This window comes from Bombus vancouverensis, chromosome 7 (assembly GCF_051014615.1).
Source record: "Bombus vancouverensis nearcticus chromosome 7, iyBomVanc1_principal, whole genome shotgun sequence".
Lineage (NCBI taxonomy): Eukaryota > Metazoa > Arthropoda > Insecta > Hymenoptera > Apidae > Bombus > Bombus vancouverensis.
The window spans coordinates 1372892-1389906 of record NC_134917.1 but is presented as its reverse complement, the minus strand read 5'-3'; the positions used below and the strand labels follow the sequence as shown (position 1 = coordinate 1389906).

General features: G+C 33.8%; 1 protein-coding gene across 1 annotated transcript in view; it reads right to left on the bottom strand.

Moving 5' to 3' along the window:
- Positions 1 to 562: 562 nt before the first annotated feature.
- The window catches only part of Teh1 (tipE homolog 1 phospholipid transfer protein), a 46198-nt gene continuing 29745 nt past the window's right edge, over positions 563 to 17015 (bottom strand). The window contains exon 3 of the mRNA XM_033336896.2: positions 563 to 1334. Within this exon, the coding sequence (XP_033192787.2) occupies positions 1292 to 1334 (43 nt within the window). The 3' untranslated portion in view covers positions 563 to 1291. The remainder of the gene's footprint in view (positions 1335 to 17015) is intronic.

Below are 17015 nucleotides of genomic sequence, written 5' to 3'. Positions count from 1 at the left end.
AAAGAAGACAAACTTATTGGAACTGTGAGTATTTAAGTTTAATATCTTCGAATAATAATACGTTAGAACCAATTTACAATATTAAACTTTCTATCTTTAGCACGTTCAGTGTCACTGAATTAATAGTTTTCGTATAATAGTCAGAAAATTTTTCAATTTCGAAATGTATTCACGATCCATTCACGAAATAAACATTAACGAATAAACCAATATTTCAAATCAATATTTATTATTTCAAATATGAAAGTTTAAACGAAGCTCCAAAATTCATGTTTGCAAAACACTGAGCATGTTAAGGACACATACAGGGGGTTTCAAAATTAGTAGCAAGATTTATTCTACTCGTTTCGAGAGTGAAGAATGTACCATACACGTAATGAATGGTCGAGCACTTCACCATACTTAATAAATGTATTAGTGAATAGCTATTCCAAACGTCCCAAATTGTGAAATATAAATTATTGCAGAATTTAAAATCATTATAGCCCAAATTTCGAAATAATTTCGTCTAAAATATGAGAAAAAGTTTTCCAAAATCTACAAAATCGTCATATTCTCTTATCTTGTATGTTTAAGTCATAAATGATCATAATAGTTCAAATTAGATCTCAACTAGGCTACTTAGTTTCATTTTATATAGATATTAATTAGGTTATCAGATATTAATTAAGTTATATGTAATAATTAAAAATTATCAATATTACTTTTATCCAAAATTAGGTAACCTGCTTAAATTTAACTATTCTCTGTCATCTATGACTCAATAACGTCATTTAAGGATCAAACGCAACAAAGTTATGAGAATACATCCTGAAACTTCAAAATAACGTCGCCATCAATACTATTTATAAAAGGAAAATGTTTGTAGTCGTTGACATAACATAAAATCGTTTTGTACCACAAAAAATAATCAAAAGCTGGTGAATCAACCAACAGAAACTCACAGAAGCATAATAAAAAAATGATTCCATCCTGCATGTTAATATGTAACCATGTATAATCAATTCACTCTCGCAACGAATAGAAATGCAATGGAGATAACGAACGACAGTTTGAAAAGCACTCTCTGTAGAAGCCTCGAAAGATCGTCAGCTTGAACATCGATCGTGAAAAGCGGTCTCGAAACGCGCACACCTTGCGCGCGCGCGCGCGCGCACGACGACGCTCGTTTAAAACGTAACATACGCAACATCATGTTCACTTGATAGACGAGACAAAACGAAATCACAAAACGGCGATACTCACACCAAGCTGGTGTATACTCACACCGAGTATATTAACAGTGACGGTTCTAACGGCCGATATGTATGTTGCAGAATTTACATAACTCGATTCTGAAAAGAAACATTAGCAACAATGTAGTTGTGGCTCCGATATTGTTATTCGCGGTTCGAGATTGATAGAAGAAAGGGCGAAGAATTGCAGAGAAACAGTGAAAAGAATAGAGAAAGGGAAGAGAAAGAGCGGCACAGCGTGATAGATAGAGAAAAAGACAGGGAAAAAGGGGGTAGGAGTGAGAGAAAAGTAGTTGTCGAAAAAAGAGGAAAGAGGGGGAGAGCTCGAAACAAACACCATTCCCGTCGGTAGAAGGAATGGAATTGCTCAGATATTTACATAATTTCATATAGCTTTGTAAATTTATTCCGAAACGTCGCCAAATCGGGGCGCTGCGTTATGTAAATTAATTCATATGCTGGATAACGATTTTTAATCGCGTGTTAAACCGACGATAGCGAGCCATCGATGCATGCGCCGTCGGAATCTGATCGATTGGAAAGCCGGTGAAATAATGGTTGACGCTTTTTTTCTTTTGATAGACTGGCCGCGATTTCACTTCCGTCTCAATGATAAATGAGGGCGAACGTTATTGGAATGCGAATCGTGAACTAATTTTGTTTTATCTCAGTTTATCGCAGCGTTTTAATCACGGTATAATTTAATTAATTTGAATTATCGATTTAATGAGAAGAGAGCAAACGAATGGAAAGACAGATTCTTGTTATGAAGGAGTTGTGTAAGAAACGAAGCTTTTCTATTTTTTTATTTATCGCGCGAAGCAGGATATTTAATGAATAAAAAGTTATTGCATTTTTGCCTTGTGAAAGCTATGTGATAATATAATACAATGCATTTTTTTAATACTACATTTATTTAAAATACAGAGCATAAAAATCATAGCTGCATTGAACATTTTATTAAGCTTAGATTTTATTTATATTTATTTTATTTATATAGCATGTTCGAATATTTTTATCTCCAACTGAAATTAATAATTGCCTAACAATTTATATACCACGGAAATTTAAATATAGAAATGTAATTATTCAAAAATTTATTTAATATAAATTCACACATATGTGTATTCAACGGCCAATGAAGGACGAGGACAAGAAAATGTTGATACATCATCAGAGTCATGATTGTTGAATAAACAAACATTGAAAGTTCCAAGTTACGAGCTTAAAACCTATAGATTGTTATCATCCCAAACAAATTCTAGTAATAAACAGGGAGGAATTCACAGAATGGGTCCGCAAATTGCAGGACACGCGACGATTACGTCGAATTCTTTCATGCAGAAACGAAGCTGTGTATCTCGAGAACCTGAAGGTCGACATTATGTAAATTAATTCGCTTATCGATAAATACAACCTTCTCTGTTCTTCGACGATGGAAATAGAAAAGACGTTCAATCGATACACCGAAACGAAGAGAGGCAAAATGCTTTCTGCGTATTAAAATTTCAGAACACGGAACAAAGAAATTCGCCCGTTCAATTGATCAAACTAGGAATTAATTTTAGTATTCTTTTATCGTTCTTTGAACACGAATAAAACTTTATTTTTAAAACATGATTGTTTCAGTTATTCATGAAAAGTGGTAGTTCTTTGTTATTTATGTTACCTGATCACTTTCTGGCAAGGAAATATGAAGATTACTCGATAACAGATCTGACCTTTATTTGAAGTAGTCGTTACGTTAATAAAATTCTACTCTTCACCTAACTAAATATTCTACTTTTACTCATTTTCGTGATCAGGGCATCTAGTTCCCTATAACACTATATTAGGACGATTGTATATAGGTATATTATATTGTAGAATTCCTTCCCATTTTATTTAAATTCAAAGCATAACTAACGGAATAGAAAGAGATTTCAACAAATAATAGAACAAGAGACAAATCTCGGAAATAAACATTTTGCAGAACCTAAAATAAAAAAAAGAAATTATGTACAAAATCTATTTCATCGTTCGGTATCGTTGTTTCTACCCTCGTTACATCGTAAAGTAGTTGAATCCGTAATAAGTTCGAACGTAACGCGAAACTGGGTGAATCATAATCTGTCCCGTTTGAAAAAGTGGATTAGCGACTAAGACCTGGAAATAAGCTTTTCGTTTATAAGCAGGATTTCTATGGTGGACAAAAGACGGGAGACCTGGTGAAAATTTAGGTTAACTTTCGATATAGAACAACCGACTCGGAGCCTTCGCATGAAGGATCCGACCAATCCTTGACCTATATCCCTTAAAACATCATATCGCCATTACGTGTGCCTTGCACACAAAAAACTGTACGCGCATGTGTGGGGGCACGTATGTACGATGGTCCTGGAGGATGTTCAAAATCACGGCAGATACCTCTACGTAAAGGACTCCCGTTTCCTTTTTGCTGATAACTTTTCCCGTTGTAAGACCGGTCACGGTACCGACGAAATTCGATAAAAGTCCAGCTGGAAAATTTCGTGGCTGGCATACGACGAAAGCACACGACGCCCGCCACTTTGATCTTGTGACCTTTAGAAAATCCGATTTCCAGCTTCGAAGACATTTTTTATACGCCTCTTTGGCGAGACGTTCGCTATCCCCTAATACGCTTAAGGCCTGAAAAGACTTCTTTTGGTCTTTGACCAGCCTCCTTTGCGTCACGAAAAAAAAGTAATTTACTGCTTGTTTGGTCATTCGAAGAATTTTATTTATTATTGGAAGTTTCGAGTAAAAATTTCTTGATCTATGAAATTTGGAGTCCGATGAATTTCTTGTTCGTACTACTTACTTTTCGTTCCGTATCTGATTAGAGCGAGAAATTCTGTCCCGATCTTTCAATGTTTAACCAGCCTTCTTTCCGCTACGGAAGAGAGTAATTTATTGTTTGTTTGAATAAAAATTTGTTGATCTTTGAAGTTTCAGAGATTTGCTTATGGAGTCTGATGGAAGAAAAATTTGTTCGTACTACTTATTTTTCGTTCGACGTCTAAACGAAAAGTGCTGTTTTGTTTTTTCATAGATAGCAATATCGTCTGAAGTTAAGTACGCTAGTTTGTTTACGTAGCTCGTATTTGATTTTTAGTTTCTGTTTTCGAATGTCATGTTTTGCGTTCATTTATTCACGTAATTCATCTGGTGTTTTCAAAGTCAAACGAAGAAGATTTATATTGGTAATGTTGCGATGACATGCTACCATTTTCGTCATTTCAAATAATTATACTGAATAATGATTGTGACATATCCCAGATCAATTAAAAAAATTATATTAATACATTGGTAATTCTGTGGATATTGGTAAAAAACGATAAAATGAACGAAATAAGACATTAACATTACTAATATAATTTTATGGCTAACATATGGATTTCAGACAATGCGGTTAATATCAGTATTTTTATTCGATATTCAATATTTTTCTAAGTTTCTCAATACGATATTGAAATAGTTTAAAGTACAATCGATTTGTGTTATCTATTGAAACTAAAAGTATCCTATTCAATATGATTTTCACTACACGAACTATTTAAAACTAAAACAGTATGAATAATAAAGCATTAAAAATTTGTTAAATATTGCAGATTAACAAATATTATATACAGCATCATTTAAAAATAACATTAATTTATAATCTCAAATATACTTATCTACATATTAAACTTATTTTTGGTATTACAAATAAAATCGCCAGTTTTTAAATCATTTCCAAAATAATGCACTACACAAATTAGTCTCAAACAATTGCAAAACATTAAAGTTAATCACCATAACATAACCATACAGAATATGTTCAGTTTCAACCTTCGTTAAAATCAGGAACAGTTCGTACGAATGACAATTACGCTGATATTAAAATTCGTTTCTTACGTTGGATATTTTTACCTGTTTTACGAACAGCATCAAGCTTAGACTACCGAAAGTAGGTTTTAGAACGTTTAAGGATTGTGTTGAAATGCTTACGTTGCCAGTTTGATGAGGGGAATTAGAACCATCTGGAAGAACGTACGTGTTCCTTTCTTTTTCTTCTGTCGTGGGTGAACACGAATATCTTGGTAAACGGTGCTTTTAAGAAGCTGCAATTAAGTTGTATTCCTCGTAGAAGCTTAAACCTCGCTCAACACCGGCAATTTACCTCACTTATGAACGTTTCTGATGTTTTCGCGAACATGCTGACTGGAATTCACGTTTAAATTCACCCTCGTGTTAGTACGCTACGTGGAACACGATAAATTAGAATCTTTTCTTCCCCTTTTCATGAACTATTTGTTCAGAATTCGTGGATTTGACCCAATTTGAGAAAATGGAGACGGAAACGATACATTTAAACTCGATTTAATTTTTCGCAAGTAGGTGAATGAAATTGAAGTGAAGAGAGGAGATGGCTGGCATTCTAGATCGTGAGTTGTAATAGAATTTCATACACTTAACATTCCTTAATTTAAGTTTAAGTTTAAGTTTAACTTTGAGTTTGGAGAAACCAGAGAGAATAGATATTACAGAATATCAGTAACATTATTAAAAGATTAAATCAGGATATGAAAAATAGACACTGATAATGAATATCTAATAGAAAAATTAAATATCTATGGAAAGAGAAATATAAAAATATAACGTGATCAAAATTTCAAATTAAAAGCCATACTCTTAAAGAAAATTAAGAAGGTACTAATGTATCTTATTTTATTATTTTTTGACAACAATCCAGCTGTTTGTCAGACGTAACCTGCCCTCAGCCCCTACTCGGATACAAATTATTTTATGCTCTGCTAAACAAGCGCGTATACTTTCTCAGCCGGTATTCCATTTCAGAATTGTACGTCCCTTATTTGTGTTCCACCAGCAGGATAGTTCCTCGTAGAGTGGGCCAATTTTGACTGTATTTCGCTAGAAAATTGTTTCGACTTCCAACACAAGCTTCGAACATCATGGCTCATTTATCTTCTACGGTGTAACTTTGAATGAATTTTCGAAGGTCTGACTTCCTTGACAATGTCGGAATGCTTTCAATGATTCCGGGATGCTTACAGTAGCTTATATTTACTACAGTAATTTAGAAACAGATATGAACGACTAGTAAATAAGTAAATAAAGATTCTTATTCGAAACAGGATCGTTTAGTATGGTAGCTGAGAGAATGAGCAGTATGGCTTTGTTATTAATAATAACTTATTGTAATATCTTATCATATAATTCAGAATGGTAAATAGGGTTTAACGTTAGTTAATAGCGTGGGTCGAGATATACGGAAATAAATGTAAGAAACGCTTTTTGTAGGAAAGACAGAGCCCTCTTGGTATTTTTATAACACGGAGATGTCTTGGGTATGTTCAAAATTAATGCAAGTATATTTCTCCAATAATACTGGAATTTCGCTACTAACGAGCGTTTAGTCCTTTCAATGAGCACCACGAAGGTTCTGCTATTGAAATGGGTAAGTTGAAGGAAGAATCATGGGAGTTACGTCATCGAAATTCAAGGCTCTTTGAGAGCTAAAAGCGTCAAGACCATATCACAGATTCATTTCATAATTATGGAAAATCTTTGAAATTGTATTGTAGGTATTTAAGAACACGAGGTAATAAAAATATGTGTACATAAAATAAATATCGTTAGTACATATAATTAATATATTCAAAGGAATAATATAATGGTATTCATCTAAAGTATCAACGAAGCGAAACATTAATAAAACCCTAATGAATAGAACGCGCAATATTTCCTTATAATATAAAACGAATAACAAATGACAGGGTGGTTCCCAAACCCTGTACTTAATATCCAATGAGATATCAGACAAATAAAACTAATTGCAAATTAGAAAAGATTCCGCTAACGACGCAGGAAGTAAAAGGAAAATATTAAATAATTCTACCGGAGGATCTCCATTTTCCACGGTAATGAGCTAACCTTTCCTCTCAGACGGAGTCAGCGAGGTAGAAGATGTTCTGGGAAACATATCGGCCTTGTTAAATTCTTCCACGCAATATCATTCTGTTGAACATTCCGCGGTTTCCTTGGATTTTCCGTAATAATGCGATGCACGTAGAGGCCAAGCCGATTGAAGGGTGATGAATAGAGAAGGAGATATCGAGGGGTGGAAAGTTGAGATAATTACTTGTTGAGGAGGTCACGGTCCGATAGCAGGTCCCCAATGAAACAAGAAGTCCGGGCTCGCAAACGAAACTGATCCCGAGTTGGAAATAGTCCAGAAACATTCGGCTAATAACAACTACCGACGAGATCTTTTATTCGCCAATGGAAGTTTATTCCATTGGTAAGAGTAATTTTCCTCGTGACGGCCGTTTCGAAGATCAGCTCGATTTTCCTCTCTTTTCATTCCATTCGTTCTGTTGAGATCGCTGATAAAATTCCGTTATGAAAGATGAGGTAATAACTTAAAGTGATTAGCAGGAAAAAGATCTAAAAGAATATATTTCCTTTGAGTCTCCCTAGCTTCGATATTTTTTAATCGATTTTTTAGTTAATGCACATTTGACTTGATATTAATTTATATACGTTATGTTGATATTGTATTATTACTCGTTTACTGTTTTATATGTTTTTTGGGGATATAGAAATGATATATGATTACGATGCAAAATGTATTGAATTGATGCATTGATTATTATAATTAGAATGTAATATTAATACACGCTGGAAATGAGGTGTTACGAGTAATATTTTAATAATGACATCTAAATTTTCAAAATGCGGTTTCATTTTGTTGCTGCAGTATTTATAGAACATTACTATGTTCTCCTTTTAATTGATTGGGGAAAAATAGAGACTTACTACACTAAGCAAAAAGCTTATGAAAACAAACAATATGTTACTATAATATTGATGTAATTGAAATAGTTTATACTTCTCTAACTAAATTATAAAATATAATCATTAGTTCCTCGGCATATTTTCAAAATAACTTCAACAAATTATTTTTACACATCGTTCACACCATGAAGCAACCTATTTCTCATCTTAAACATATTTCTCTGTTCACTTATTTAATTAAAAAACGCTAAACGTTCTACTCGTGTCAAACTACTCTGCATATATAAACCTTCAAAGCAATTATAAATAAAACAATAGTCTATCAGTTATTATTTGTATCATCGTTAACAACAATTTTTCGTGACATCGTGCGCACGAAAAGAAACTGATAAGATTGTCTCGCGGATGAATCACGAAAAACAGTAGGTGAGAAATGTAGGTACTTGGAAGCAGTTTGGCGTTACATAAATATCTCTAGGAGACTTACGACGCTAGCGACCGGCCGCCCGGTGGAAATTAACGGCGTTGTAATGCGAAACAAACGACGAAGATCGTGGAATATCGTCGCGAATACCGTTGTTCGCACTATCGAAAACGTATTTCAACGTTTGTAAATTTTCTTGGTCCTCTCCCTTTCTCGAGAGAAGAATACTGCCCGGATTCGATTATCGCTGACCGTTGACTAGTCCGAATACTATGGTTATTATACACTTTCATAGAAAGAGGAAACTGTTAAAATCCCATTTAATTTTTTTAATTTGAAAAGCAAAATCAAGAGTGTAGCATCGTGGACAAAAGGCTTAAGAGATATCGGGTGAACCATAAACGATGTCGCGAGAAAGCCGAAGTGCCGACAGACCCATCAATGTGTCGTCGGTCCTTCGATCGAATAGTTTCGTGGAAAAGGCCTACGTGACCCTGGTTACGAGCGGTTGCAGAACACGTGCGTGGTGGGGCTAAGACAAAAGGACAAAGGGATGCTAAGGGAGAAAGACGAATTAACAGTCAGTATCAGTCGAAAAGTCAGAGAATGCGAACTGCGTTGTCGAGAGAGTGTGGTCCGCGTGAGACAAAACGCTGGATCCATGGTGACGAGAGTTACAAATTAATTATTTAGTTGTCTAAATTATAGTACGTTAGTGTGATTAGTTCACGTTAAACAACCATCGTTTCCTGTTTAATCAACATCTGTACAATCCATTTGTTGTAAATAAATTAATCGTAGTATAAGATCCTACAAGAGTGTTTGATATCAAATTTCCTTTAAATCAAAATATTTTTGAACGTAATGCAGCAACAAAATCTCTTATCTTTGGACATAGAGGACGTATAGCAAGAATCCAATTAAACCGCGAAATATTCAATTAATTCAAGTGGCACGAAACGCTGTGTGCGTTTAGCAAACTCGCAGAAAACTTAATATTGCGATGAAGAATGGCGTACAAACATAAACAATTCGTTTATCTGCTCTCGACGTAATTAAATTACGAATATACGGATAGTTGTCGAACTCGAGATACACCGAGATGCACCCTTCGTTTCGATGTTCACACCGGACGCGATACAGACGCAGAACAATTAATCTGACTAACAAACCGCAGAATTTCATTTGGGTATTTCGTCGACTGAGTTTCACGAAGAGCATGTTCCATTTTCAAGAGTAACCAAGTTGTAGATATTTCTGTCGTCCGCCACGAATTGTGTTTCACTCGGAAACTTACCACTGTTAAACCAGAATCGTTCATGGTGGTTAATGGGGAATTAATAATCTCGTTGCACGAATAACAATATGAATTTAAAGCCAATGGGTATAAGAACACTTTGTCAGAGATTGGAATTTTTGGTTTGTAGCGTGGTTTAATAGGAATATGAATTAAGTGGCAATTTCTTTTTTTTCAAGATATTCTGTATGAGTTTCAAGCTATTTGTAATGGTCACGAAAAGGTTCCATCTATGCCACTTAGGGGATCAATCATACACTGAAGGGTGACTTGTTAGACGAGTGTACCTATTTTATTCACATTGTTAGCATTTTGGAGAATCGACCGGATTTATGACACGTGACGGATAAGAGGCGGAGCAACTTTTTGATACTATAAGACTTGTATCGTAAATTTGTATTGTCGAAACTGTTAATTTTCTACGTGTTAATTAACGTATGGATCATTTTATTAGAATATATACATGTAATTTTAAACGTAACACATACGCTATGTGAAATATATTTCTTCTTAGAAATATAACTTTTTTTTATCTTATATTTCACGCGATACTTTTGTGTTTGAGTTCTTTAAAATTTCTTCTTAATATTTCTTATTTTTATTTATATTCTATAGTTTAAAGGTAACCAGTTGTAAACAAGTGCAATGACAACAGTATCAAATGCAACATCAACTTTGTTTTCTAACTCAAGCATAATTTTCTAACAAAAAGTAGTAAATTTGAAAGAAACGTCATATTTTATTCTTCCAATGATAAATAACCAAAACTGTGGAACATCTTATATCCACAGTTGATACACGCAAACTATGAATTATCTCGCACGACAAATGAAAAGAGTATCCAAAAAGATAATAGAGGAACAGAATAATCATAATAATACGCGGTAACTAAGAAAAAAGAAAGAAGAAAAAGGGACTGATAGCATTAGATATTTTGTTTCTTTGGGACGACCTATTACTTATATAAACATTTATTACCATCTCTACGGACAGTAATACATATTGAAAATAAAATAAAATAATGTATATATACATACTTACACGGATAAAGCAAAATACATATAAGATGGAACTGATAAAGCAATCGTAAAAAGTTCATGGGTAGAGGTCAACGTATATGTACTTAAAATTGCATGAACTCACGTACGAGTATAAAGTGCAACTTCCTGAACAAACCAACAGCATGGAGGAAATGAAATATGCGTATAATAATTGTATGTTACTTCCGGAAGACCTCCACGATGAATCATTCTTGATCGAAGTGTAACGAAATCTATAAGAACTTTCACCTTTTCGCCTTCGTAATTGTAAAAGATTCGGTTTTTAATTTTTACTTTATTCGTCTTACCCTGAATTTAATTATGAAAAAATTCATCATTCGTAGGCAATAATAAATATTCTATAGGTACACATTTACAATTATTATTAATTCATGCTTATATTCTACAGATACTAGTATTTTCTAGATATAGACAAGCATTAACTTTTTGGCTAGATAGATAGTTTCTCATGTTATACATTAACGACAACGAAATGTTTAAAGCAGTGAGATATGTACATAATTTTTCATCAATTTATAGAAATGTGCAACGAACCAAAATATCACAAAGAATAAAATCCTTCTCTCCTAAAGCATAGAATTCGCATAAAATTTCATCGACCACAATTCTGACTATCCATCGTCTACAATCTCGTCTAACAGAATAAACAAACAGAATCAACAAAAGGTAATTAAAACCGTTCCGCACTAACCCACATACCATCTCGCGTGTAACACGAAGATCATTAAAATTCGAGTCGACTGTCAGGAATCTCGATTCAGTTATCCAACGCTCGTGAATCTAACCTTCTCAAGGCGACAGGTTCCTTAATAAACAACCGATGTATCATTCCACGTTTGTGTTACGCGAAATACTTCGTCAAACCATTGTACTAGCAACTTGATACAAACTTTGACTTTGGTCTAACTTGGCTTTATCGAATATATCACTTTAACGCGAGAAATTTAGCTAACATGCCGAAATGGTCGACCGATTAACACGCATATGATGTTTGCACATCATTCTCCTATCATCCCGATGATCAAACACGATATTTAACAACGTTACATATCTCGATTCACAGCTGATCCCGTCATTGACGAATTCACTTACCAGCGCTGAAATTGGGACAAGGAAAGGAATATCGAGCTATGAATATGGTAACTACGCAGCCATAGGGTGATTTGTAATGCGCGATGGTAATATTCAAGGTAAATTCTGGTTACTACATATGTCAAATAGATGCGAGCATAGGAATATCATCCATCTGTTACATTGACTACTTATACGATAGTTAGGTGTCATTACAAGATAGTAATGAAATTTCAAAAAGTCTCTTATAAAACACATTATACCTTTATAAAAATTTTCTGTGGTAAATATTGAAATAATTATATTTCGCGTATATTATATTTGGTTCTTTGATGCATTATTTATTTTGATCTCCTAGTTTGTTCAACTAACCACTCTTAACCAACTGGCTAACTTAACTGGCCACTCGATCTTTGGTAATTAAAAATGTTTGATATAACATATATAATATATTTATGAAGACTTGTGACAAAAACTATTGTATAATTTTTTACTTATACAATACGAGTTGATGTTCAATTAAGTAGATTCAATGGACGAAATTAGGCACTAATCAATATTTCGTTGCAATAAATAGAAAATTCCGTTGTAGTATTTTTTGTTTTGCTTTCAGGTAAAGCAACTCTGTGTGAGTATGGGTTTCACCACTAACGATAATCTTATTTCTATATATACAGAAATACACTATGTATGTACATACATCTGTTCGGGAAAGCAAAGGAAGCCACTGTGAAGCATAGAAAAGTCTCGCGATCATCAATAATTTCAACGTTGCTAACTCTGGCCTTTCGTTTAATTCTTTATTCGCCTCGGGTATATTCACGTTGCCACTGATATCAACGTTTTTCCTGACTTCTGTTCTCCCTGATAACGAGCGGTACGCGCTCGTGAAAGAAACATCGATTTCAACAAGTTTTCTATGAATAATGAATGGTCGTTTGGTCGATTACGTCTCGTGACCTCTGCAACCTTCATTAACTGTCTGACTCATTGTCGGATTCTGCAAATACTAACGATCGAGTGAACCATTCGATTCAGCGATTCACGTGTCATTTGAATTCGATGTTAAATGATCATGGAGTTTAAATTAATGTTTGCACTGACAAACTGTTCCGTATGTCCTAAAATTTTCCTCTTGACGAAGCAGGTGAAAATGTTTTTTTATCTTTATCCTTATCTCTAGGTCTTCAACTTTTTATTTCTTTTATTTAAATTTGTAACTCGAATCATTGGCGATGACGTATAATTTGTAAATTTTAATTATGTGTTCATTTCTTTGTCGACCTTTATAATTATAAAGACTTGATTGAATTTGCGAAGAAGATTGTAGATATTAAAATTGTAAGAATTTCGAAAATTTTCCTCTTGATCTGATAATACTGATATGTTACAATGAAAAATTAATTTAGGTTAGGCTACTACTCAAAATTAATTTCAAGAAACGCGGTTAAATGTCTTTATTTGATTTCCGAGTAGAACAGAATCAAGGAACAATATCAGATCTAACACGAACAAACGTCACTGGAAGTATGATGAAAAATTCACGTAAAAGCTGAACTCTTGGCATGGTCGAAATCATTCATGCTTTTCAAGGGATAAAGTTCCGAATTGCCTTGAGGTGGTATTTAGTATTATAACGGTAATGGATCATAGTGTCATTGTGTCTTTTCATCTGAATATTTATGCACAGCTTGTACGTTCCATGGTATCGGATCCTTTGACTGTGTCAAGTTTAAATTAAGATTTCGAACAAATGTTTAATGATTAAATAAGGAAAAAGATCTAACTTAATTCCTTTGTATATAGAAGGAGTTCAATGAACTATTTGTTAAAATGTGTGTTGAAATCCCGGAGAAATAAAAATGAAAAGATTCCATGAAACTGTCCTAATCAAATTTGATAATGCTGAAAAGTACTACGATTCACAAAGTTGAAAAAAACATCTCTTTTACTAAAATCTAGACCAAAGAAATTGTGTTGCAAGCAGGAAGTATTTAACATTCGTCTTCTACAATTTAAACTCATAACTTTTCTTTGATGATTTACACGATAGATTTTAACTATCAGCTCCCCTTTATCTTCAAGACAGGAAGAACTGAAGATTAGAAACTTATTTCATTAAGAATTCAAAAGAATTTCTTGCTATTAAAAACTATTCGGTTGAATCAATTCTCTTCCAAACAGAGAAAATTCTCAATACGTCTTTAACAACTCTTACTACAGATTCTAACTTAGAAATCTTCCATAAAATCATCCAACAAAGTTTCACTTAGCTTGAAATTACTATTAAAAATTCAGAAACGCTCGTACTATTATAGGAGTAGGTGATCTTTGTATGCATTCGATAAACGTACTATGCGTATATGCACGTACTACCTATGTGTGTCTATTTGGATTCGACATGGCGGCAGATATCGTAGAATGTCTTGTTTTCCAGAGAAAGCTGCATGTGGAAACGAAGAACACGCAATCTAAATTATACAATTGTCTTCATGGAATGAGGATGTATTATAATACTACCTGTTTCTTTCATTCGTAAATGTATACTCCTACATAAACAACAATTTAAATTGATTAATTTTCATTCAATTTTGCGTTAAAAACTACTGCGTTTCTTCCACTAAAAGATATATGCTACTACTTAAACAGTAACATAAATCGTTTAACTTTCACTCAATTCGATGCTAAAAACCATTAATGTAATAGGTAGATTCAATTTCATCTCTGCATCTTTTTTTTATCTTCCAATACCGAATAAAAGATTAAATCAATGCTAATGCTACAGTTGATTCGATTAAATCAGCCGATTAATTTATACAGCCAGATATTTAACAATTTGACGAACGCAACACGATAAGATAATAATCAAATTACAGGCAGCGTAAATATCGCGGGACGACTGGCAGAAACGATTTTCAATCTATTTGTGAACTCTGAACGAGACAGATTTTCACGTCAAGCAACGTGAATGATATCGTAATTTCATGGAGCAAGAACAGTCTGCGATATCTCGGGACTGTCGTGAAGATTTGACGAATTCCTGAAGCGAATGTGACTTACGCTGCAACTAATCTACAAGAACGCCTTCGATAAATCATTATTTCATTGACCATTTCTCTTCCTCTAGTTATATTTACTTTTTACCTTTTATCTTGCATGATGACATTCGACCGAACATTTATCTTTTTCTACATATTCGCGACTATACGTTATTCGTCTAGTGAAAAAAGTAGATTTGCTCGAACACTCCGGTGTTTTTGAACAAATAAAATTACTATGCGAGCAGAAAACACACATACGCGAGGAAAACAAAATTTGATGGCAAACGTAAAAAACTTTATTGCAAGTGGTCGATCAAATTTGCGTAAGTGTACTTTTGTAAAAATATGAATTTTTCCACCGATTACTTTTTTCATTTTTATTTTGAATGTCGAAACAAATTATGAAATTGAGTTTGATTACATCCAGTTTGGAAATTGGAAATTAGCTTTCTCGTTTTTTAAATTATTTTTCTTGATCTTAATTGATAATTCAGGTAACAAAATTCTGCTACTATTTGATTACCTCTTTCATTTTTCATAAAATTTATATTTAGTAAAATTAATCAAAATTTTAGATTCGTATATTTGTTCCAAAATACAATTAAATAAACGTGAATATCCTTTTTCCTCCGTACGCTTCATTAAAATAAACAATACAGATAACAGGATCCCATTACAATTCCACCATCTCTTTCACTTTCTACTGCAAAAATGTAAATCTAGTAATAGGTAATATTAAAATCGATCAAAATTATAAATCTGCATACTTTTCAAAATAAATCCAAGTACACTTTCTTCTCCTTTTATCTGAATTTATATCACACTTGGTTGCAAATTAAGGGACAGAATTGCGTTACAAGTGTATGCATACATTCGGAATATCTGGGTTGCTGGATATTACGTGCACGTTTATGCATTTGATCCACGAGATGCATGGACGGTCGCGTCGTTGCAATTTATAAAAGGCAAGGTAACGTAACAGAGGGTTCGATGCAGCTTATGCGCCTCGTCTCGACTGATTACATAATATCGTCCCTTAGGCCAAGTTAATAGATTACGTATACCGGGAAGAAGGAAACTTCTAGGAAAGCTTTTGAAACCGAACAATACCGAGCACTGAATACGGTAACCGGCATGCAAGCTCGATACAGATTTTAGGTCATACTTGAGGAAATTTTGCGAACAACTATTGACATTCTTTTCAATTCTGTTACACGAGACTTGGCCACCCTGAATGGCTCCACGTTTTAGATCTTTAAAAACCGACACTGTTCGTACATTGATATCTCCCTCTCTCTTTTTAGACGCTCTGAAATTATTTTATAAATCGAAATATCTTTTTAAATTGCAAAAATATTTCAAAACGCATATAAAGTACTAACAAAATATAACTTGTCTTAAAATTTAAATAATTTGGTATGATTACAAGGGAGAATTTCGAAGAGAATATAACTAGGGTTAATGCATAAGTATTCCAGAAGATTCGTAAAAGGTTACAAAGATGTAATATGATTGTGCTTATAATTAAAAATAAAGAATTTGGAATAATACGATTTTTAGAAACACAAAATTAAGATTATCTATCGTATTAAATTAAAAGTAGAGCATCAAAATTCAGGCCTGTACGTATGAAACCGGAATTTGCCTATAGATGACCCTAGCCGATAACGTAGTTATCATTAAACTACGTCATTGATGCCAAAAGTCTTTGTTCACATCTCACAAACATTTTCGACTCGGAACAATACAAGCTTCATACAACAGCATAGTTTGTAATAGCGTCGAACATGTCAAATTTTGTGCCTGGAAACTACGATTTGCGGACAGCATTGATTTTCTGTTACCATTTGAAGAAAACTGCTGCAGAATCGCATCGAATGCTTGTCGAACCTTACGGTGAGCATGCTCTTGGTAAATCACAGTGCTTTGAGTGGTTTAAAAAATTCAGAAGTGGCAATTTTGGCGCGAGGAACGAAGAACGCGGAAGACCACCGAAAAAGTTTCGAGACAGCGAATTGCAAGCATCGTTGGACGAGGATGACGCTCAAACGCAACAACAACTCGCTGATCGATTAAACGTGACAC